Consider the following 26692-nt stretch of genomic DNA (forward strand, 5'->3'; position numbering starts at 1 on the left):
TCCATAAAACTTTTAATTTAATCAGTGTTTATCATTGATCTGTGCTTTGTGAGACGTAAAAACACTGCACAACCATTGGTCGACTGTACGGACTCTGTTTATTGGAAACCAGCAAAACGATTAAAAATAAATACATTTGCACCTAAAAGAGACGTGTTGAGAGTTTAGCATGTTAGCGTGTTAGCATTAGGCCACACATCACAAGTGTGTCTGAAATGAATGGGCTGAGTGTGTGTGGATGTGTACATATGATTGGATAATGTGTTCAAATATTGAGACGAGTCCTGAAACAAGGCCATCAAAAACACTCCTGAAAAAAGAAGCTTCATCGTTCTGGAATCATGTTGGATCGTTGCCAAATTTAAAGCTAAAAAAATAAAAAACAAAGAAAAACAGATTAACATTAAAAAAAAAAAACACCTGCCCACCAGCTTCAGGAGGACTTCTTAAACTGCTCTGTGTAGAATCAAAGAAAACAGAGACATTTATTTAGATTCAAACACTCACACAAGCCCCGCCCACCACAGGAAGTCTGTGTCATACAACGCCCAATCATTTACATCCATCTCCACAACACTTTTTCATGTAGAAAACTTGGGTTTTTCTTCCTTTTTACAGAGTATTACAAAAGTTAAGGCAAGATGCATCAAACAGAAACCCACAGGCTGCTGATCAGACCTTCATCATCATCATCATCATCCTCCTCTCCTGATTGTCAGGATCAGCCAGTCCCGCGTGCTTCCTGTCTCAGGCATCTTACTGTGGGTCTGTGGAGGGGGGGAGTGGTGGTAGATGGGGTAGGTGGGGGAGGGGCTTATCAGAGGTGTCCTCCACTTCTTCTCTTCTCCTCCGTCCCTCTCAGCCCCGCCTCTCAGTCTGACCCAAACGCTCTGCTTCGGCTTTAGGCTGGAAGACTCAACTTCTTTCCTTTTAGAACTGAATGACAAACATTTTATTATTACTAAGGTCATCACTGCTATCACTAATATTAATAATATCTTTAATTCTGCTGTTGTGTTTCTTATGACTTATTTATTATTCTCCATTCCTTAAAGGTCATCCTTTTACAAATATGTCCTAAAATCTTCTAAATGTCCTTATTAGTAAATCTATGTCCAACAAAACACATTATTATGCACCATAATTGTTTTATGAACTTTTAAAAATAGGACTACTTTACAATTATAGAGCCTGTGTTCCTCCATCTTGAAATCATGTGATTGATGATGTCACATGGCCCCACTGCCTGTAAACATCCCATTTTTTTCTATTGGAGTGAAACATTCAGCCTGATTTTTACATCATTTATCAGCTTTTTAGATCATTTATCAGCTTTTTAGATCATTTATCAGCTTTTTAGATCATTTATCAGCTTTTGGTTGCTCTAAAAAAAACAGTACGCTAAGCAGTGCGCTGACATGCTCTGGTGGCTGAATTGCGAGAGTAAATCATGGACTGTTGAAGATAGGACTTTTGAGTTGGAGTCCTTCAACAGTCTAACTTCAGCCACCAGAGCGTGTCAGCACGCTGTTTAAGTGACTTTTTTTTTAATCATATTTACTAAAGCTGTCACTATGCAAGGACAGCTTTAGGGATGGGCGATATTGACAAAAAAAAATTATCCTGATAATTTCTGGTATTTATCACAATAACAATTAAAATCACGATAAATAAAAATTATTTAAAAAAAAAAAATCACAACTTAGTGTAAACAGGTTCCTTACTAGGGATGTAACGATTAATCGTAAGGCAGTTAATCGATTCATAGGTATCACGATTGACATCGATACTTTGAAAATTGAATCGCAGTACTTTTTTTAAACAGCAGAGGGCGCTATATATTTATCCCTTCTCTTGTCCAGCAGTGTACCGGCAGGCAGAATCTGCTACTACTTTCTTTCTGGCCGCCTTCTACTCTTACATGTTAATAAATGATTCATTGCCCCTTTAGCACCGAAAGAATATCTGTAATATTACGTGAATATCTGTAAAAGTCACGTTTTTCTATTAGCTCTGTCTGCTAGCATAGCATCTCTTCTTCACTGCTAGATTAGCTGCATGCTAACCGACCACTGGGTTACCAGCGCCCTCTGCTGGTCCAAACAAATATCTAACGTTAATCAGTGCAATGGCGCTTTTTTTTTTTTTTTTTTTAAAAAGTCTAATTGTTAAGGCACAAAATACATTTTCAGTTGCACTTTTAAAAAGAAAAATAGCTATTATGCAGTTTTGTATTGTTTACTATAGAATCAGAATTTAAATTAATAAGCTTCATTTTCATTTGTATTATTCCTTTATTTATTTCAAGATTTATTTTTAGTTAAATTGCATTGTTTTGAATAGTTTATCAAGGGATTCTTTTGACAATAAAAAATAAAAGGAAAATAATACAGTATTTTCTAGTTTTTTCCCAAAAAAATAAAGGAATATTTTTCAGTCATCATTTGACTACAGTCCCATTTTGTAAAATAAATCGTGAGAGAATCGTATCGTGAACCCAGTATCGTGAATCGAATCGTATCGGGAGTTGAGTGAATCATTACATCCCTATTCCTTACAAACAAATAAATGTGAATACATCAACATTAGACACATTAAAAAAGGCTACAATAACTGCTGACTCAGAGTTCATGAGCTGATATTTTATGGAATATATTTGTGCATGTGGGTCACTATTAGTGTTATTGTATTATTTCCTCACAAAAAGCACATGAAAAGCACAAATAACTCCAATAGTTTTTACAGCTGATGAATCTTGTTTATTTATCTAATAATGAGTTAAATAAAGTTATGGTTAATAAATAACTCTGATTTCCTATAATTAAACCAGATCAAGCTGATGATTTAATCATTAGTATATTCATGTGTAATAATCTCAATAGTTACATTAGTCTAATGGGACCAGCTTTGTCTGTGAACACGTGAAATATATATAAAAAATATTGTGTTTCACAAATTGAGACGAATGAATAGTGACATTATTATTTATGCTTAAAATTTATTTCACACGTGTGACATTTTTTGGGGCATTCTTGGCTAAATTGAGGGACAAATGGCCCTCGCTAATTTCCGACATGGAAATTTATCGTTTATGTCGTGGGATGACATATTCTTACCGGTGAGAATGTTTTTGATGATAAATCATAAACGATAAAATATCGCACATTCCTAGATAGCTTTTCATGAAACTAGTAGTTTGTGTGAAAAAAACAGGTTCTTTGAGCCCCGCCCCCTGCTGCTCCTGCAGCCTTTGGCAGATTGCCAGAATGCACCGCGACCGAGCAAAAAGAACCAATCAGAGCCAGGGTTGTGTTTGATGGACTGTCTGACAGCTGTTGCTCACAGGCCCCGCCCCATTCCTGGAGCCAGAGCGCTGTCTTTTTAACAGTGTATGGTCTGGAGGAGTAGAAGATGGAATTAGTGACTTTTCTGCTTGAAAGGTAATTACTGCTGCTTGATGTTGGATTTACAATTGTTACACTAGAACTCTGTAGTGCATGTGTGCGCAGCAGCCTCCGTGTGGGCTGCTGTAAGTGACACTGTGTTGTTGCTGCTGCTGCTGAGGTGTGTGCACATTGAGAGAGGGAAGTAGTAATATGCTTTTAACGGAGCATGTTATATTACTGTGATGTTGCTGTCGGACTAACGTTAGCTTGTTAGCTCCTCTGAGGGAGGGACTTTAGAAAGTTTGGAGGCAGGGCAAGAGAGCAGCGGGGAGGGAGGAGGATAGAGGAATCTGAGAGTTGCGGACTGCACCTTTAAGGGAGAGTAAAGGTCCCTCGTCGCCCCCTGTGGTCATAGATTATTTTTAGGATTCTCTTTCAGTAAACAAAACAAAAAACTGTTCTATCGACATCTTTAGCTTTTCCTGATTATTTAAAGCACATATGTCAAACCCAAGGCACGCGGGCCAAGTTCGGCCCGCCAGAGCATCTAGTCTGGCCCACAGGAAGATTTTGTTTAAAGTAAAAGATTCAGCAAATACAGGACTGTGTGTAAATTTTAATTAAGTTGTAGATAAAATATGATGGAGGTTACAATTCTACATTATTTACAGTAATATTCTCGATAATATTACAGGAAAATTCTTGAAAATTATCCTAAATTAGTTGCAAAGTCAAGGAATTTTGACCAATTTCTTAACATTCAAGACTTTGCTTGAATTTGTACTTTTTCCTTCACAAAAAAAGATGAAAAAAATGTTTTGGTCTGGCCAATTAGAAGTTAAACACCCCTGATTTATAGCAACCAAAAGCAGCACAAGTTGTCATTTTGACTGAAAAAGCTGTTAAATGATCTAAAAAGCTGTTAAATGATCTAAAAAGCTGGATCAATGTTTCACTCCAATATAAAACAATGAGATGTTTAGACATAGATCTTTTAATAAGAACATTTCAAAGCTTTTTTGCTACATTTGTAAAACTATCATAATATATAAAAATATTATAATATTCCTGTTGTAGGAGTTTAAAACACACTGACCTTTGGTTACATACAAATAGAAGAAGTCACAGTAGAGGATGGTCTGCACCACTCCAGCCACGATGGCGATCATGTCAAAGAAGCCCTCGAAGTAGAACCTCCATATCCAGTTGATGAGGTAGAGGGCCCGGTAGAGGCCCAGGAAGAACAGGTAGTGGGTGGTGATGGTCTCAGCCTCGCCCGTTTTACTGATCATGAAGAGCTGAGGCAGGATGGCCACAGACTCCAGGTAGATGGAGAACGTCCACAGGATCTGAGACCATAATAGAGGTAGAGTGTCACACATTAGAGAGAGAGAGTGTGTGTGTGTGTGTACGTCTACAGGATCTGAGACCACAGAGGTAGAGTGTCAGGTTAGTGTGTAAGTGTGTGTCTGTGTGTGTGTGTTTGCGCGTCCACAGGATCCGAGACCATAGCGGTACAGATTCACACAGTGTGTGTGTGTGTGTATGTGTCTTTATGCATACGTGCATGTGTGTGCATACGTGTGTGTCTCTGTGTCTGTGCGTGCGTATACGTCTGCGTGTCTTTGGTCGTGTGTGTGTGTCTTTGTGCATGCATACATACATATGTGTGCGCGTGTCTACGTGTGTGTCTTTGAACGTATGTGTTTGTGTGTGTGAGTGTCACCTCCAGAGGGGAGAAGTCGTGGTTAACCAGGAAGGCGAGCCCCCCCACTGGCACCACCAGGAACTCCACCCTGAAGGTATCGTGGTTCCCATCGTACGTGGCCTTAAACTTCATGTAGATCAGGTAAACGGTGGCGTAGGAACAGCCGATGTAGATCATCTGACATCAACAACACACGGGACACGTTACACACAAAAACCAGCAGTAGTTTGTTCTAATGTGTGAAGACGCAGCATTCACAAGTTCACAGTCAGTAGATCTTTAATCACAGCGAGGCCACAAACATGATTGGATCAAATATCAACATTCATGTCAGCATTAGAACAATGACTAATCAGACCAAACGCGTTTCAAACGTCAAAATCGTGCCTTATGCGCGTAGTTGAACGCTTATGCTCATTGAATACAGACGCTTGTCACCAGCGTCAAAAATGCTCAGGATGTGCGTTGAGGGGAGGGGCTTCTCTGTTGCTGGTGGTGTCCATACAATTGATGATATTATGATCAGTTACGTTCATTATTCACCCAGTGACTGTGAAGTGGTGGAACATTGTGATGAGAAGGTGGTGTTTCTGGTTGGATGTATTTAGGTGTGACTCAGCGTGTGCACTGTGATGTCAAAGGGTTATAGAGAAGTGTGGGTGAATGGAGAATAAAGTTTGGAGTTCCTTGATGAACACGCCCCCTCCGACTCCCGTTCATCAGCTCTACATTATCCAGAGTGACTTGGCTTTATTTACTCCTCGGCAACGTTTCTGGATTCACTAGAGCTGCGCTAGGACGAGAGTCGCTTTCAGCGCTACTTCCGTCTCTCCCGTGCCCAGTTTGACGACCTGCTGACCCGTATCTGCGCTAGCGTCTCCTACCAGGACAACAACTACAGGCGCTCTATTCCAGGCGAATCTGTCTCCGCCTCCGGTTATTTACTGTATATATATTTTTTCTTCTTCTCATTATTCTGATACGTCATGGTTGGGGAACGCTCCTGATTGGTCGACGTGCTGCGATATGCCCCAAAAGTTCAACAATCCCATCTCCAGTGTCGGAAGCACCGGACGCACACCAAAAGCATCCACTGCACGAAAAGCTTCAAAACGCGGCACACAGGAGGCACGGGATGCACAGCGGGATCTCTGACGCTCCCTAGAAGTGCGTCCACCATGTATTGTGAATGTAAACCTGACGTGTTTGGTGTGAATGCTCCATAAAACGGTAGCAGTGACTAATATCATTGGTGTTTGCGCCCCCTGGTGGTATCTCCACACACATTTACACATGACTGAACACATGAGACTCTTCTGCAGAAAAAGTGTTTGTAGTAAAAGTCACGAGTGCATTGATGAGATTCTCACAGGAAAATAACCATTTTATTTTATTTTTTTATTCATTTTAGGATTTTTATGTTTTTGTTTCAAAAATTTAAACAAACTGATTATATTCTCTGCACTGGAAACCTTTAAATTGTGATGGAAATAATCCATATCTTGGTAAATTATTGTGAATCTGAGCAGTTTTCTGTATTGTTAATAAAGAATTCACAGGGAATCAGGTTTTTTAGCACACTGACCAGTTTAGACAAAATTATAGAAAATAATAACGCCTTAAAATGTTGCAACTTCTGCCGCAGTTTTTAAAAAAAGCTGCCACAAAATCTGGCATTTTGGAATGCAAGCATTATCACAGGAAATAACAAAGGCTCTGTGTGGTTTATTTTTCTCTCCTTTTAAAGTATTTTTGTCCTTTATTATTGGGGCTGCTCGATTATAGAAAAAAATAAGTCAGTTATTTTAGTCATAATTGAAATCACGATTATTTGTCTACCAAAAAGTTGTTTATTTTTTGTAAAAAAAAAAACAATGTCAAATCTATTCTTTAAACATAAATAAAATCTGCCAAACACTAAAATTAAGTATTTTCACTTTTGAACAAAACACTTCTTCCCATATAAGAGAATTTTACTTGTTTTGTTTACCAAGTGTTTTTGCTGCGTTTCTTCTGCCATGTTTAGACCACATGTTAGCCTGCAGGCTAGGCTAGCTTTAGCTTTGAGAGGGGCGGGGCTTAGGAGCTTGCGTGCGCATGCATTAATCAACTCAAAGTTAGTATTAATAATCATTTTTTCTTGTGTTTTCCAAGCTTTATTCTTTGTAGGTATCCTAAATCGTGGAAGTTTGTTTCAATTAGGAAATAAAACATGTATAATTTAAAAATATATATATATTCAATTGTTATTTTTTTCTTCTGCACATATACATACACACCACAAACATTTCCACACTCACTGTGTTTATGGGTAATTTTTAATCATTATTTATGATGTTTCTGGGGATTTACTTTGGAAAATGCATTATTCTGACAGAAGTGTGGTTTTCGTCTATGAAGGTTGAACTATTCTGTCGAATAGACGACCGACCGTTTTGCCTGCGTGACGTTGTTCAGAAAGTTTGGTGCGCTTGGCAAATAGAATGTGTGAAAGCGGACCGGACTAAATTAAAATGCAACCGAGTCCACCGGACTGTACAGTGGGGCAAAAAATATTTAGTCAGCCACCAATTGTGCAAGTTCTCCCACTTAAAAAGGTTACCTTTAACTCACTCAGTGCCATTGACGAGATAACTCATCATTTCAAATCCAAACGCTCAGTGCCATTGACGAGATAACTCGTCATTTACGTTTTTTCACGGGGATTACTAGAAAACACCCTGGCGGAGGTTCCTCATCAATATCTAAGCTGTGGGGTGTTGTAGTGACCAACTGTGTCCTGAAGATGGCAGCAGTGCACCATTAGAAGAGAGATTAGCCACTGATGCTACCCAGCAAAGGAGGAAGAAGCCGGAACGAGTCAGATTATGGCACTACAGAGTGATATTGTGACGTATCCAGCAGCTCACAGCTCCACACATGTGTGGACCTGAGTTGATTATTGATAATGTTGAGATGGTGAGATAAAACCATCAAAATAACAGGGCTAAACAGGTCATCGCTGCGTGTCGGGAGGAGGGGGTTAGGGGGGGTACAAAATACCCCTAGCCTGTGAGTCAGATAGCAAAATAATACGTGACACGTAGGAGGTAGCAGCGCACCTTTGGATGAGATATCATCAATGCTCAGCAGAGCTCAGAGGGAGAGGAGGTAAGGCATTTACGAGACAGAAAATGGCGCTATGTACGAGAGTTGACGTTCACAGCAGTGCACACTCGACCAGAGCAAGTGTGGAACTCATGGATAGTGTAGCGATGGTGAGATGAAACGATAAAAAAACGGGAACACAGTGACACTCTGCATGTCCGGGACGAAGAGGAAGTTATGTGTGTGCAGACTGACGGGAGAGAAAGTTGGAGGAATGCCAAAATACAGTAAGAAATCCATTCAACTCTGACCCAGATAGATAAATAATAATAATTGTGCCATCAAAACCCTGGTCTCAGTGTTTTTTTTTTTGTTTTATATAAGGAAACAATGTTCAGATGTTAGAGTTGTCACTAAAGCAAAAAAAATGGCTTTAAAGTCACTGACAGGGTTTTTTAAGAAAAAGGCTTTTTTTCTCAGCTTTTTGCTCTGAAACTCTAGATTTGTGTAAAACTTGCTCTATTCAACGGCTGATTACAAAAGAATGAAACGAGCCAGAAACACATTTTTTTTTTTGATGAAAGTATAGGTTTCAATCTTTCAGAATCTGGTGTCAGATTTCAGATAGTCATAGTAGTAGTTTAAAATCAGTCAAAATGCTCAAAAACGGCTGGTACTGAATGAGTTAAATTAGGGGTTTATTACATTGAAAAATGTAATCGCAACCCTGCTACTAACCGTTGATGTTAGAAAGATACATGAGTAAATGAGCGCACACACGCAGTGGGTGTGGCTACAGGGCTCACCTTCATGGAGGTGTTGTACAGAGAGATGAAGGATGTCAGCAGGTCCAGGTACCGCGTGGTGAACACCAGGGCAAACAGAACCTGACTCTTCCCAGAAATACCTGCAGAGAAACAGGAAGAAGATGCTTTAGTTTACGATGTTTAAAACACATTCATCACTTCCACCTGGACAGCACTGGGACAATATTTAAACACTTCTTCTGCTTTTATTACAAGATAACGCAATAAATAAAGTCCCCACTATTCAATAATAATAAATAGTTAACACTATATGGACAAAAGTATTCAGATAAATGATGACATCACAAAGCTACTTTTTATTTTCAGTGAAACACAACAATGAAACCAACACATGAATCACACATGATTCACATATAGATCCTGTGCAGCCACGTGATTACATAGTAGGGTTGTCCTGATAACTTTTTCCCTTCTGATACTGATATTGCAGCCTTGAGTACTGAACGATATTGAGATTGATCCGATATCAGCAATAATCATACATACTTTAATTACTTATTTTGTAGAGTGGAATGTTAGAAAAGGCTTGATCATGTGATGTCACTCAAACAGAGAATAATAGTCAGTAACAGTAGGGATGAAAAAAACTGACCCATTTATTATTAACTAATTGGTTACATACATTTATACCTTCAACATAATATCTACAATATTCTACAATTGAATAAATATAATATGGTATATATCGGAGATTTTAGATGCAGTCCGATAAAATCCGATATTCATCTTCTGGCTGATATTGGACCAATATCCGATATCAATATCGTATCGGGACACCCCTATTACATAGCATGAGATTTTGAATTCAATGAAGATCAGAAATGGACTGTTTGCGACACTTTCTACAGATTCAGGGATAAATAGTTAGAAAGCATGAGATTGTCCCAAAACATGCATGTTTGATGTATTTCTGTGTCATATAAGCCTTTTCACACAGGTCAGTTCTTGTGCATGAGGTCAGAGGTCAAAGGTCAAGAGGTATAAACTCACCATAGCGGATGGTGTAAACAGCAAGTCTGACAGAGATTTAGATAATTTTCCTCCCTGTGGAGCATTAAGTCTTTGGAGAAAAAAATGCGGAAACGTGGTATCGGTTTCCAAGGTCGGGTGAGTTAGCTGCTAAAGCTAATGCTGCTAAAGCTATTGCTGCACACGAGCTAAAATTCCTGTTTTTTTCCTGCTTTTCATTAGTGATCAATCAGCTGATCAGTGCTGTTTCACTCATCAACCTGTCCATCTTGTGCACTTCCTTCAAATTTGTAAAATAATATCTTAATAAAAATTTCGTGGCCATACCAGCCTGTCATTGCCTGATCCCGTTAGATATGTGAAGCTAAGCAGGCCTGGTCCTGGTTAGTAGTTGGATGGAGACCACTGAGAATTTCAGGTGCCACAGTGGGGTGGCAGTCACCTCAGTGGTATCTGTCATTGCGTCCTTAGGCAAGGCACTTCACTAGGGATGGGCGATATTGACAAAAAAAATCATCATTCCCAGGTAGAGTCCAAATCCCACCCGCTGAAGACCCAGGTACTCTGTGTTTTCGTGCACCAGGGGTCACCTGTGTGGAAACAAGAGGACTGCCCTGCTTCCATACTGCTGCTGAGCTGCTGCCATCGGTTTTTAAAAGTGCTCAGATGGCTGAAAGTGGCATCAGCGGAAAACCCTGGTCCCTCCTCGAGTCTGAATATGTGTAATATTAATAATATGAACACTATTAAAACACTAAAGATCTCTGGAAGCATCAACAGAGTCTGACCTATGACCCCCCAGGTCACGTATGCGCAGTTCCAGAGTGTGTAAAGGCTTATGGAAGCCTGATTTTAAATAAAGAGAAAAAAAACAACAAGCATAAATCACCGCTAAGAGACAAATCTCCTTTTTTCCATACATTATCAGTTATCTGGATCAATGACCCTGATCCTGGTAACATGATCATTCACACTTTAAATGGATGAAAGAAATGTATAACCCCATTAATAACATTCAATAGGTCACAAAGTATGGACACTAGGAATGTCTCGATACAACTTTTTCACTTTCAATACAATATCGATATTGCTGAGTATTGGCCGATATCGATTCAATACCAGCACAAATCATACATACTTTTATGACTTATTTTGTAGTGTGGAATGTTAGAAAAGGCTTGATCAAGTGATGTTACTCAAACAGAGAATAATAGTCAACAATTCAAGTTCACTACGGTTATTTTTTACTGTCAGTAGATGGTGGGAACAACTGAGGAACAACAAAGCGCTTATATCGGAGATTTTAAATGCAGTCTGATAAAATCCGATATTCGTTTTCTGGCTGATATCAGACCAATATCAATATCGGATTTGGACATCCCTAATGGACACCCCCATTTTCACCCTCCAATATAAACAGTGTGCTTCATAATCTAAACAAAAACAATCAACTAAATAAAAAATGAATGAGTGTGTGTTTCAATATTACTACCACAATTAACTTTCAAAATTGCATATTTGAATCAGTCTTTAAAGTCTGAGTAAAGCAGAAATACATGTGTGTTATGAGATTATGAGTTATGGTTATGACATTAGGTATTTATATCAGAGCCCGACCCAAAACCGACAATTAAAACCTATTTTTTCCTCATACAAATTACATATTTACTAGGGATGCACCGAAAAAACCATTTGAAGCCAAAAATATAAACGCTTGGCTGAATACCGAATGCGGTTAAGTTTTTCACTACTTTTTTAATAGTGCATAAATAGCCTAGAATACATTTTTAGACATGTTTTTTTAAAGAAAGTAAATGTTTATTGAATATTACAACATTTTTGAAATATTCCAGTAGCCTTTGCTTTTCAAAAAAAGCACAAAGTTTTTCATTTATATTAGCCCTTCAAATAAAACAAAACATGCATTCCCAAAAAAAGCTAAAGTGCAATCTAATGGTTTTGCTACAGTGATATACATCCCTTTAGCCTCCCTTGTTATTCCACATTTTGTAAAAAGTCAGCTCCAAACGGGACAGTTGGATTTTGTCCACGTTGGCAGGTAACGTCATCTAACATGCCTCCTCAAATGTGAGCTCCGCCTTCTCCAACTATCTAACGGCTTAAACAAATACAAATAGATTTGTGTCTTTATTATTCAATAATAATAATGAAAATAAATAAATATTTGAATCCCAAAAATTTTTTTCTTTGATGAATTTTTTTTTTGGATTGAAAATATTTTTTTTTGGATTGAAGATATCTTTTTTGTATTTGGACCATATTATAGGTAGTTTTTATTATTCAATTAAAAAATCCTACCAAAGAAAAAAGTGTTTGGAAGGAAGAAAAAAAATTTAGACCCAATAAATGTTTTTATTTTATGACAAATATTTTCTTTTGAGTGAAGTAAACTTTTATTTACTGAAAAGTTTTTTAAATTATTGAACAATAAAGACATCTACCTCCAAAGCTTATTCAATATTTATTGTGAATGTAAAAGTATTGTGATGATGTGATCCAATACTGACGATTATTACGACCTAAGTTTCTAAATGTCCTTATTCCAAAATGAAAAATAATGATACACTTATAGAAACAATATATGACTCATCATCGCTCTAAAAAACAATGAACATCAAGTCAGTCAGTCACTCTGATATTTATTTATTTACACTGCACATGACCACACATTCTGGGGAGAAATACGGATTTTTAATATTGGCACAAAAAAGTGACTATCATGAATTAACCTTTTTTAACCACTCTTAATATTTAACATGGTCAACTGAAACCTCTCTAAACTAACGTTTTAGCTGCTTAGTCATTAGTAGGGATGCACCCAAAAGAATATTTAAGGCCGAAGGCGAATAAAATATAAACGCTTGGCCTAGTACCGAGAATCGAATGCGGTTTTTAAGTTTTTCACTATTTTTTTTAATAGTGCATAAATAGCCTAGAATACATTTTTAGACATTTTTTTTTTTTTTTAAAGAAACTCAATGTTTATTGAATATTCTGACATTTTGAAAATATTCCAGTGGCCTTTGCTTTTCAAAAAAGCACAACAAAGTTTTTCATTTATATTAGCCCTTCAAATAAAACAAACATTCCAAAAAAAACAAAAGTGCATTAAAGGGGAGGTATATGAAAAAAAAATAACTTTCTAATGGTTTATCTACAGTGATAAACATCCTTTAGCCTCATTCAGAGGGACAAAGTGTAAAAAGTTACGTTTCCTCTCTTGTTATTACACATCTTATAAAAAATCAGCTTTAAACGGGACAGTTGGATTTTACCCACGTTGGTAGGTGACGTCACCTAACACGCCTCCTACAATGTGAGCTCCTCCCTCTCCAACTATCTAACAGCTAAACCAACACTGCGGTTTAATATAGAATATATATTATACTTTGTTACCATATATGTAAATAAAAACTGCACTTCTTTTTCTGCTGCTCAGAGCGTTTAAACTCATCAGAGCTACAGAAGATCTGTGGATAAAGTTGTTCTGTTTTTGTGGACGAAACCATCAATACCAGGGATTGTAGAGTCTGAAACATTGTAGATTAATGATAACTTCTGATACTTAGTCCATTTATTTTTGCTTAATTATTACGGTCCAGAATGATGTCATCAGGATCATTTAAATTAGGTTAATTTAAATTAAGTTCAACAAAATTTAGACAATAAACCTTGGTAGAGTAGCCTTTGTTTGCAATTACAGAGGTCAAACGTTTCCTGTAGTTCTTCACCAGGTTTGCACAGACTGCAGGAGGGATTTTGGCCCACTCCTCCACACAGATCTTCTCTAGATCAGTCAGCTTTCTGGGCTGTCGCTGAGTAACACAGACTTTCAGCTCCCTCCAAAGATTTTCAATTGGATTTAGGTCTGGAGACTGGCTAGGCAACTCCAGAACCTTGATATGCTTCTTACGAAGCCACTCCTTGGTTTTCCTGGCTGTGTGCTTTGGGTCATTGTCATGTTGGAAGATCCAGCCACGACTCATCTTCAATGATCTGACTGAGGGAAGGAGGTTTTTGGCCAATATCTCACAATACATGGCTGCAGTCATCCTCTCCTTAATACAGTACAGTCGTCCTGTCCCATGAGCAGAAAAACACCCCCAAAGCATGATGCTACCACCCCCATGCTTCACAGTAGGGATGGTGTTCTTGGGATGGTACGCATCATTCTTCTTCCTCCAAACACGCATTGTGGAATTATGACCAAAAAGGTCAATCTTGGTCTCATCTGACCACAAAACTTTCTCCCATGACTCCTCTGGATCATCCAAATGGTCATTGGCAAACTTAAGACGGGCCTTAACATGTGCTGGTTTAAGCAGGGGAACCTTCCGTGCCATGCATGATTTCAAACCATGACATCATGGTGTATTACCAACAGTGACCATGGAAACAGTGGCCCCACCTTTTTTCAGGTCATTGACCATGTCCTGCCGTGTAGTCCTGGGCTGATTCCTCACCTTTCTTAGCATCATTGAGACCCCACGAGGTGATATCTTGCATGGGGCTCCACTCCGATTGAGATTGTCCGTCCTGTTTAGCTTTTTCCATTTTCTAATGATTGCTCCAACAGTGGACCTTTTTTCACCAAGCTGCTTTGCAATTTCTCCGTAGCCCTTTCCAGCCTTGTGGAGTTGTACAATTTTGTCTCTGGTGTCTTTGGACAGCTCTTTGCTCTTAGCCATGCTGACTGTTTGGGTCTTACTGATTGTATGGGGTGGACAGGTGTCTTTATGCAGCTAACGACCTCACACAGGTGCATCTGATTCAGGATAATACGGTGGAGTGGAGGAGGACTTTTAAAGGCGGACTAACAGGTCTTTGAGGGTCAGAATTCTAGCTGATAGACAGGTTAAAAAATCATAGATTGTGATTTCTGGATTTTTCTTTTTAGGTTATCTCTCATACAGTGGACATGCACCTTCCATGAAAATTCCAGACCCCTCCATGATTTCTAAGTGGGAGAACTTGCAAAATAGCAGGGTGTTCAAATACTTATTTTCTTCACTGTAAATGTATAAACTACTTTTAAAAATCGTAAATCGAACCGCAATTGCAATATTGTCTTCTCTGGTCTTTTGGAGAGAGCAGACGTGTTTTCACTCGCTCCGATAACACGACCTTGGCTACAGCTGGCTTACAGCTGAACAGCCTGAAAAATTGGGCCCAAGACAAAAAGAAAAATGGTTAAAAAACCGCATGGAGGCCCTCCAGAACCTGATCCGGGTTTGGAAGAGGTCAAGGAGATGATACGCGAGGGTCTACGAAACCTCAAAGACGGTCTATCTGCCGAGATAAAGTCGTTGGAAAAGACGCTGGAAAAATCACTGGAAAACCTTCAAAGTGAAGCAAAGGTACTGAAACAGCAGAATGACAGGAATGCTGAAGAGCTAAAACTGTTGAACGCGAGCGTTGAAGAGCTGGAACAAAAGGAAAGAGTGAAAGATGTCATCATCACAGGCCTAAAGATAATACCCAGGAGTTACACGAGTGACGAAGAAAAAAAAAAATCGATTGAACAACAGGTCACTGACTACTTGGAGTCGAAGGACATTGTCCTGAACCCTGACAACATCAACTCCTGCCATCTCCTGCCAAAGAGAAATGATAACAGAGCTGGAAAAATCACCTTCACGAATGTGAAATTTAAAGGAGAACTACTGAAGCAAGGCAAAAAACTGAAGGAAACGAAGGTTTTTATTAATGAAAACTTGACAAAACAAAACGCAAGCATTGCATGGAAGGCATGCCAAATATAAAAAGGAGGAAAGATTCTAAAGACGTGGACGAGAAACTGCAGGATTTATATCACACCACTGGGAGAAGAGAACGGAAAACCAATATTCATCAAAACTATGGAAGAATTGGGAAAATACGAAGGATCCACCTAAACAACAACATTACTGATGGTAATCACGGACATGGACCCAAATCTATATAAACACTGGAAACAAAAACTCAGACTGTGATTATTTCACTGACACTGAATTCAATGTGGAAACCAAGAGTAAAAAAGGTCTGTCATTTATTCATTTCAATTGCTAGGTGGTGGGGTGATTAAGGATTACATTACTACCTTGCTGATGAACTAAGACATAGTAATGTGCTTATACAAGAAAGGGTTAAATATAACAGTGGAAAATACAACACTGCCAATAGAACTAACAACAGCTGGAATAACCTTGATGTAGAGACAAAACAAGCTGCAAACGTGTGCCCAAAAGAGATTCCCGGGTGGTGACGTCATGGATGAAAAGGGAAAAACCTTTCGAACAACTTCGAAAGAAGATGAACTTTTCTTGAACTGGAGTAATGCAAACAACGTGTGGCAGGGAACAAGGCCAACACGAACAACAATAGAGAAGAGGAGGAATATTAAAAAAAAAAAAAAAAAAAAACAGTGACTACAGATGAGAATAAATCCTACACAAAAAAGTACTGTTCAGAACAACCTAAGAATGTTTGACCAGAGAGACATGTAACATGTAAACCCATGTAAATTTTCGATGTACAAAACAGGGGACGGGACCTAGATAAGCAAACTGCTTCTCTCGTCTCCTTTTTCGGAATGTACAAACGGCCCTTGTCAACAGCCCTAGTCTCATCCTCTGTATATAAGACACTTCAGTGCTCAGATACTGAAATAAAGCCGCTCCACTGACACATTGACCCATTTCCAGACAAGCACGCCCTGACCACGGCGTTCGCTCACGTCACCAATCATCACAACATTAAAATTTTAAAAGTTCAGATCAAATCAAATGTACCACATTTCTTAGATGCTTGTTCTATTTCAGAGCACAAGTTACATTTAATGTGAATCAAAATAATTGTTTGTTTTTAAATGATGATAAAATAATGGTCTTTGTCCCAAAATAAAAGCATTTGCCCAGCATCCATATTTAGACCCATTAGACAGAAAAAGAAACAAATCTGACATTGCACACCTTTGAACCAAGCAGCAGCCATGTTGAAAGTCTCAGGTCAGACTGATCCTGAGTCGCAGAAATATTTGAGGAACACACAGATTCCTTGCTTTATAGACAGATGTTTTTAAAAGCAAACACCATTTAATGTTGCCAACATCTGCACAGCACGTAAAATCCCAGTCACTAGGTGTCAGTGAACGCACCATCAGACTTTGTTAAACTACCTCACTACTCAATGACCTTTAGCTGAAGTTGATTACACTTAATTTACATAAAACATACTGGACACTTTTATAAAGGAATTTGGTTAATTTTAATTAAAGAATTTAAGAACTTAACAGAATCAGAATCTGTTGTATAAGTAAAAGTTAAACTTTTTTGAAAAATGCAATTTGACAGTCTGACAAACTTGAAAAGGTGACATTTGCAATTATTGATAATGTGATATATCGTGCTGTATATTGTATTGTTTAGTATCGGTATATATCGTATGGTGACATGAAAATTGTGAATCGCATCATCAGATTCATGTCAATGCACATCCCTAATGACTAGGGATGCACCAAAAATTTTGCCACCAAATATATTTGGCTAAATATTGCAACGCAAGCAACATTCAGCCTTCGGTTTAGTGAGTTAAAAGCAAGGCCGAATAGTAGCGTGTGACGCAATGACGTAATCAAACAACGTGCAGTGATTTTGAGTAAGTGTGTGTGATATACAGCACAATATATCTTCAACCAACTAAGTCAATTCTTAAAATTCAACAAAATATTTGATAAATTTCAGTCAGGCTTTTGTTCTCATCACAGTACAGAAACTGATCTGATCAAAGTGATCAATGACATAAGTCATACTTGGAGGAGCAAAGTTATTTTGTAAGCATAGGAAACTTTGAATCTGACAGATTACCAATGTCCTGTGGGGTTCCTCAGGGCTCTGTTCTTGGACCTCTTCTGTTTAGCCTTTATATGTTTCCTTTAGGACACATTTTACAGAACTGTAAGGTTGATTATCAGAGCTACGCAGATGACACACAACTATAGCTATCACTGAACCAGATGACTATGGTCCCATTGAGGTGTGTGACTGCTTAGAAAAAGTAAACTGCTGCTTCAACTAAACCATGACAAGATGGAGGTGATTGTCTTTGGTAACAAGGAAAAGAGGACTATCAGCAAGTATTTGAGTCTGGATCTTTAAAAGCTAAAGACCAAGTCAAAAACCTTGGTGTTCTGATTGATCAGATCTGACATTCAGCATCAGATCAAATCTATCACAAAAACATCTTCTACCACCTAAAGAACATCTCCAGAGTGAAAGGTTTAATGACTCAGAAAGATCAGGAGAAACTGGTCCATGCTTTTATCTCCAGCAGACTGGACTATTGTAATGGTCTTCATCGAACATCTACAGCTGGTTCAGAATGCTGCAGCTCAGGTCTGACCCAGAACAAAGAGGTCAGAACACATTAGTCCAGTTTTAAAGTCTTTACACTGGCTCCCAGTCAGCCTCAGAGGAGACTAAAGTTCTGCTGTTGGTGTATAAATGTGTGAATGGGTTTGGTCCAGAATACATCAGTGAGATGTTAGTCAGATATGAACCCAGCAGGTCTCTGAGATCTATGGACACAGGTCAGATAGTGGAGCCCAGAGCTCACAGTAAACATGGTGACACTGCGTTTAGTTGTTATGCTGCAAAGAAGTGGAACAAACTGTAGCAGAGCTGAAGTCAGCATCACATGTGAACATTTTTAAATCAAAGTTAAAGGAACTTTTTTTCTCTACTGCGTTTGATTGAGAGAGAGATTTTTGGTCATGTTGTTGTTGATGATTTTAAATGTTTTGTTGCCTACTTTAATGTTATTGATTTTAAGCTGTTTTCTGTTGTACTTTTTGATCATGTAAATGACACTGAGTTGCCTTGTGTATGAAATGCGCTATACAAATAAATCTGTCTTGCCTGTCTTGTGTTGCTGCAGTACCAGAGCAGCAGTAGCTCCTCGTTTCCACACACAAACACAGCCAGACTCTCTGATTTCCACTTACCGCTCTTCGTCGTCCGTCACCACATAAAAGTTGGAAGCCTGGACGCTGCTGCTGGTCTGGTTCCACAACAGAGTCCGTTGTTCGCGCTGTGAGCCACAAATCCGTAAATATCCGCATTGTTTCCTCCTCAGTTCACAAGCTATGTCGGGTCTCGCTGCACAAGCTGGTGTAGCATTAGTACGGAGTGCTAACAGCTGATGTGTGTAAACAATGGGTACGCGGATCCAAGCAGTGACTCCCAACATGATCGGCAGCAGAAAAAGTAGTGCAGTTTGTATTTACATATATGGTAATAAAGTATAATATATATTCTATATTAAACCGCAGTGTTGGTTTAGCTGGTAGATAGTTGGAGAGGGAGGAGCTCACATTGTAGGAGGCGTGCTCGGTGATGTCACCTACCAACGTGGGTAAAATCTAACTTGCCTGTTTGGAGCTGACTTTTTACAAAATGTGTAATAGAGCAGATTCACCTGCCGGTGTTCTCTGGCGGAGACCTGGTGTCGGGTCGGGTGGTGGTGGAGGTGAACGGGGTCGTGCGGGTGCGCAGTCCGGACATCACGGCCAGGGGGGCCGCCAAGGTGTGGTGGACCTGAGGAAGATCAGACCGTGCTGCACGTTGGCTTTCACGAGTTCGCCTTCAGCTTCAACCTCCCTCAGATGGCTCTGGCCACGTCGTTTGAGGGGAAACATGGCAGTGTGCGTTACTGGGTGAAGGTGGAGCTTCAGCGGCCGTGGCTGCTGAACTGAACTGCTCGTCGCTCGTGGTGGTGCCAAAGGCGGCTCTGTATCAAATCCAGACGTTCTTTGTGAAGGGCAAAGGGAAGCAGATCCAGCAGCTGGTGTCCAACCTGCGGGGCGACGCCCTTCCTCAGGGCCGCAGTCAAAGCGGGGAGGGCAAACTGCTGAAAATCCCCCGTGTCGCCCGCCATCCTGGACTGTCCCATCATTAGGGTGGAGTACGCCCTCGAGGTCTACGTGGACGTCCCCGGAGGACTGAACCTGTCCCTGACCATGCCTCTGGTCATCGGGACCATCCCTCTGCACGCCTGCTCCACTAGAACCTCCAGCATCAGCAGCGCCTGCAGCAGCCAGGGTTGGCCGGGCATGTCGGTGGGACCCGAGGCCCCGCCGAGTTACAGCGATCTGGCGATATCAGAGGCCCACAGGCAGGAATGTCTGCAGGGCTGTGATTGGTCAGAGCGGGAGGAACCGCCCCCTCTACTGACATCATTAATCTCAGAGTTCAGATATCTGCCTCCACCACTCTACTCTGAGGTGGACCCTTACCCCGACCCTGCAGAGGTGTGTGGTCCGACTGACATGCTGCGACCTGACACGTGTCCATCTCGCTGAGAGGAGCAGATCAATAAATCCAGGCTAACCTTTCAGCGCTGAGCCTGTCTGCTGCCCTCTACAGGCCAAAGGGCTCCACAACAACGCAGATCCCTTGCAGATCTCGCTCAGGACGAACGCTTTGACCCCCCACCGTGTGACAAACCCACTTCCGAGGCCTCGCCAGAGTTTTGCACATACCTGAAAAACAGTTTTTCTTTCTCTGTGGATGCTTGGGAAGCTTCTGTCGCACGCTAACGTCACGTCGGCGGCCACCAACGAGGAAAACCTTCAGCAAAAACAACAATAGCGACCACCAAAATAAAAGCTCAGAATGTGTGTGTGCGTGACCAGATTTTGTACAAACCTCTCAACGAGGTTTGAAAAGCACATAGCACCACCAAACGCATATCGACCAAGATTTTCAAAATAAAGCTGCCAGAGCTTAAGCTTCTACGGCTGGGGTTTATCTTTTGCGGCAGGTTTTGCGGTCGAGTGAAAAAAGAAAAGCAAATGTTTACAGTAGAGTTGTGTCGCACGTGAAAATGTTTCTCAGTCTCTCTTCCAACTAAAGCAATATATTTTTCTATTTGTGTGTTTTTTTTGTTTTCGTGTTTTTTGCACTAGTTTCTCACATTTCTTTTACTTTGTTGCTGTTTATTGCATTCCTGTGCATTGAATGAATATCATCACCATCTTTTTCGCTGTTGCGATCAAACTTTGATAAAAATAAAGGTTTTATTTTATTAAAAAAAAAACAAAATGTGTAATAACAAGGGAGGAAATGTAACTTTTTACACTTTGTCCCTCTGAATGAAGCTAAAGGATGTTTATCACTGTAGATAAACCATTAGAAAGTTATTTTTTTCATATACCTCCACTTTAATGCACTTTAGTTTTTTTTTGGAATGTTTTATTTTATTTGAAGGGCTAATATAAATGAAAAACTTAGGTTAATTCATGATTAGTCACTTTTTTGTGCCAATATTAAAAATCCGTATTTCTCCCCAGAATGTGTGTGAATGTGTGGTCATGTGCAGTGTAAATAAATAAATATCAGAGTGACTGACTGACTTGATGTTCATTGTTTTTTAGAGCAATGATGAGTCATATATTGTTTCTATAAGTGCATCATTCTTTTTAATTTTGGATTAAGAACATTTAGAAACTTAGGTCGCAATAATCGTCAGTATTGGATCACATCATCACAATACTTTTACATTCACAATAAATATTGAATAAGCTATGGAGGTAGATGTGTCTTTATTGTTCAATAATTAAAAAAAACTTTTCAGTAAATAAAAGTTTACTTCACTCAAAAGAAAATATTTGTAATAAAATTTAAAAAAATGTTTGGGTCTGAATTTTTTTCTTCCTTCCAAACACTTTTTTCTTTGGTAGGATTTTTTAACTGAATAATAAAAACACAAATGTACTACCCATAATATGGTCCAAATACAAAAAAGATGTCTTCAATCAAAAAAAATATTTTCAATCCAAAAAAAAAATCCATCAAAGAAAAAAAGGCTTTAAATGTATTTTTTTGGGATTCAAATATTATTTTTTTTCATTATTATTACTGAATAACAAAGACACAAATCTACCTCATAATAAACACCTAAGAATCGGGACCAAAGCGTATAAACTCAGCCCTAGTAACCATGATTATAAAGGTTGACTGTAGTCGCTGACCTTTGACCCTGTAGATGCCAGATAGTGAGAATTGATAGGTGGACTTTGAAAAACTTTTCAAACGCAACTTTTTGGGTCTCAATTTTTATTTGCATTCAAACACTTTTTCTCTGATAGGATTTTTATGATTAAAATAAATAAACAAATAAAAATGATTGAATAATAAACACAAATGAACTACCCATAATATCTAGAGGTCGACCAATATGGGATTTTCAATGGCCGATGCAGATACAGATTTTTATAAAAAAAAAGAAAAAAAATTCAGCCGATATTATTCAATGGCCGATATCTAAAGCTGATATACTTTTTTTTCAAAGCACATTGATTATTGTAACACTCATGATATAAATGCGTGGTCCTACCGTCAGCTGCCCACACAGGTGCCTGATAAAATATCCTTATTCTTTTAAGGATATAACAAGATAAGGATGTTTGATCAGGCACTATTATATTATATCCTTATTCCTTACCCTATTATATCAGCTTTTTATTTGTAAGCATATTGGCTTCTACCTTTTCCATGCACATGCTATTATTATTATTACTTTTTTGTTAAATATTCATACATCAAAATGGATGTTTGTTTTTTTTCCCTTTAATGGCTACTCTAAAGTGCTAAAAAAAATATAAAAAATAAATACAAGTCCATATATCGGCCCAATATATCATAAAGCAAGAAATCTCTGTGTGTGTGTTCCTCAAATATCTCTATGAATCAGGCTCAGATTGACCTGAGACTTTAAACATGGCCGCTGCTTGGTTCAAAGGTGTGCAACGTCAGATTTGTTTGGACTGTAATGATACCGTTAATGAATTGCTTAATAAAATTGTCTTAAATGCAGCTTTGCAGAACATCTCAATGTTGACAGGTAGTCATGGTAACTCATAATGTGTAATTCAGAATTAAATTTGAATTAGGAATTAAGTGTTAACAAGGTCAGTTTAAAGAGGATTTAAATCTCATATATAAATATATATTTAATTATCGTTATTATTGAATAATAAACACCCAACAATCGGGACAAAAGCACATCATCCCAGCCCTAGTAATGATTATAAATGTTGACTGTAGAGGCTGACCTTTGACCCCTGGAGATATCAGATAGTGAACATTGATAGTCAACATTCGGGGCTGCCACGTCAGAGCAGTCAGTCAGACTAATAATAAAAATGATGATAATAGGACACTTGCATTTCTATAACACCATAGATTATGAACTCTGTGAAACACATGACCCGGACCAGGCATCGTTTGCTGACAGCCACCGGTGCTCCGGTGCTAGCCCAGCACAGCTAACGTTAGCCGGCTCACAAACACAAACTACAGCACAAGTTACACACTACACACTTACATTTCCACACAAACACACACTGGCCGTCATTTAAAGAAGACTTCTAATCTTAATGGTGAATGTACTCACCGGCACAGGACCTGGTTTTCCATATTTTGAGCAGCAGAATGATGATAGCTGCTAGGTGGGACAGGTCCCCGGTTAGCCTGAAGACGTTCATGTCTGCGGGAGCTCCAGAAGCACTGGGCCGAGCTGAGGACGACTACCGACGGCTCTGTCCGTGAGCAGCGCTAAGGACCACCGGCTGTAGTGAGCTGACAGGTACGGGCTGACAGTGACAGCACTCAGGCGGACTTCAGGCTTCACTGGACGGGGAAAATGGCGTGGAAAGCGCGACGTGGCCGGGGACGTGTCCGAAAACACCAGCAGCCAATCAGAGGCCAGCGACGCTGGAGCGTTCCGCCAATCAGAGGAGAGTAAAGCTCATATTTGAATAATTAATGCTTCACTTGTGGTGCCTTCACCGTCTCAGAAAATAGTAGGAAAGTTCACGAAGACGCTCGGAGCAGGAAATCCTTGTTGCCTTGTCTTAGGACACGTATTATTAGTATTACACTTTCAAGGCTGGGAGTTATTCTGTGGCTGGATTCACTTTATCATGAGTAGACTTTCTTTTCTTTTCTTTATTCTTCTATTTGAAATAAAAATACAATTATAAATAAATAAATAAATAAATACACAAAATCACTTCAATAAAAAAAAATATATATATTGTGTAAATGCCAAAAAATATATATATATTTGAGACCCAAATATTTAAATTGGAATACTTTTTCTTTGAAAATATTTATTTTTGATTGAGTACATTTTTTATTTCATTGATATTTTTTGTATTTGGGCCATATTATGGTTAGTACAGTAAATTTGTGTCTTTATTATTAATAAAAAACATTTTAATCAAAGAAAAAAAAAGAGTTGAAATGTAAATATTTGGGTTACTTTTCTCAAAAAAACATAACGTTTATGTTAAGTCTAAAAGTCAACTCTAAATCTAAATCTAAATGTTAAATATTCAATCTAAATATTCATTCTAAATCTAAATGTTAAATCTAAATCTGAATAAATAAATCTAAATATTAAATCTAAATGTTAAATATTAAATCTAAATGTTAAATTTAAATGTAAATGTTAGATATTAAATCTAAATATATTATAAATGTTAAATATTACATCAAAATGTTAAATCAAAATGTTTAAATGTAAATCTAAATGATAAATCTAAATCTTAAATAATAAATCTAAATGAAAAATCTAAATCTTAAATAATAAATCTAAATGTTAAATGCAAATGTAAATGTAAATCTAAATGTAAATGTTAAATATTAAATCAAAATGTTAAATAATAATTTAAAATGTTGAATCTAATTGTTAAATTAAAAGGTTAAATCTAAAAGTTGAATCGAAATCAACATGTTAAATATTAAATCAAAATGTTAAATAATAATTTAAAATGTTAAATCTAATTGTTAAATTAAAATGTTAAATCTGAATGTTGAATCTAAATGTTAAATCTGAATGCTAAATTTAAATGCTAAATCTAAATGTTAAATCTAAATGTTTTAATGTTAAATAAATAAATGTAAATGTTAAATGTAAATATTAAATCTAAATCTAAATGTTAAATCCAAATCATAACGTTAAATATGAAATCGAAATGTTAAATCTAGATGTTTTAATGTTAAATATTAAATATAAATATAAATGTTAAATATTAAATCAAACTCAGCATGTTAAATATTAAATCAAACTCAGCATGTTAAACATTAAATCTAAATGTAAAAATATGAATCTAAATGTAAATCTACATTTAAATGTTAAATGCAAATCTAAATCTAAATGTCACTAGTGGAACTAAATAGTTAGCTAAAATGCAAATACACTGGAAGTACCAAAATAAAAGCTCATTGACGTGAACGAGCGCTATCTGCAGAGTGGTTTGTTGCTAAATGTTGTGAAAAGTTGCTGTTTATTTTATCATGTGCAACTTCACAATCGGCGCCCCATACAATAGGATTATATAACAAAATAGAAAGAAAACATAACAATAGTGTGTAGCAAATCATGTGGATTTTTTTGTTGCTCTTGCAACACCACTAGTACCTTCCCAGGTCGTCACTGTAAACGAGAACTGGTTCTCAGTGACTAACCATGAAATAAAGGCACTACATACATAAACAAATAAATAAAACCATCGACGATACATCTTCTGATGTCTTTATATGATATCTTGTCGCACAATATATCGTCCCACCTTCAATAAATAAAAAAAAAAAAATTAATGAGACATAAACTCCCATATAGGGAAGTGCTTTTGTTTTGAAAATCTTCTGACATCTATCTATCTCTAAAGCAAGGAACCTCCGTCTGTGTGAGCGTGTGTTTGTCTGGTTCTTAAATATCTCTGTGAATCAGGCTCAGATTGACCTGAGACTTTCAACATGGCTGCTGCTTGGTTCAAAGGTGTGCAACGTTGGATTTGTTTGGACTGCAATGATACTGTTGATCAATTATTTCATAAAATTGTCTCAAATGCAACTTTGCAGAACAGCTCAATGTTGACAGGTAATCATGGTAACTCAGGAGTGACTGCACAAAGGGCTTTCAAAAATGACTAAAGTGGGTCTAATATCCTTAAAAAACACCCGTAATTATTGACCAGCAAGCAAGTAAAACTTTCTTTGTCTAAATATAAAGACATTAATTTCATCTAAAGTCATATGAGGTAGATTGTGCATTTATTATTCAATTAAAAAAAACACTTTAATAAAAACAATTTTTTTATTATCAGAAAAGTTTGTCAAATCAAAAAGAAATATTTTCAAAGAAAAACAATTTTCAAATACAAAAAAAATAATTGAGACCCAAATAATTGCATTTGAACACTTTGTCTTTGATTAAAATATTTCCACTTTTTACTGAAATGTTTTATCTTTTTGTTTGAATAAAGACACAAATGTACTACCCATAATATGGCCCAAATACAAAAAAGATGACTTCAATAAAAAAATAAAAAATTCTCAGAAAAAAAGTGTTCAAATGCAATTATTTGGGTTTCAAATATTATTTTGCATTTTGTTAATTGACTGAAAATACGTATTTTTGATTTTTATAATTAATAAGAATGTGTTTTTTGATTGAATAATAGACACAAATATCTCTGTAACGCCACATAAAAACACAAGAATCACAATCTGCACAAAAAGTGTGCTTTTTTTTATTTGAAACTAAAATATTTTTTTTACAAATGTTTTAATCATTTTGGCATATTTGATATTCATTGGTTGTGCACCTTCACAGATAAACACAGAACAGAAAGAAAATCATTTGACCCC

The 26692-nt window shown here is 37.7% G+C and overlaps 1 protein-coding gene and 1 pseudogene across 1 annotated transcript; one reads left to right on the forward strand and one right to left on the reverse strand.

Moving 5' to 3' along the window:
• kdelr2b (KDEL endoplasmic reticulum protein retention receptor 2b) lies at positions 1 to 23705 on the reverse strand. Its single transcript, XM_028476387.1, has 5 exons — positions 23430 to 23705; positions 8988 to 9088; positions 5113 to 5271; positions 4483 to 4735; positions 1 to 936 (listed from the first exon to the last, which is right to left on the reverse strand). The coding sequence occupies exons 1-5, from the start codon at positions 23518 to 23520 to the stop codon at positions 902 to 904; spliced, it is 639 nt and encodes a 212-aa protein (XP_028332188.1). The 5' UTR covers positions 23521 to 23705; the 3' UTR covers positions 1 to 901.
• On the forward strand, positions 19437 to 20652 carry LOC114481786 (arrestin domain-containing protein 3 pseudogene; annotated as a pseudogene).
• Positions 23706 to 26692: the final 2987 nt, after the last annotated feature.

Source organism: Gouania willdenowi, chromosome 19 (genome assembly GCF_900634775.1).
Source record: "Gouania willdenowi chromosome 19, fGouWil2.1, whole genome shotgun sequence".
In the NCBI taxonomy this organism is placed as follows: Eukaryota; Metazoa; Chordata; class Actinopteri; order Blenniiformes; family Gobiesocidae; genus Gouania; species Gouania willdenowi.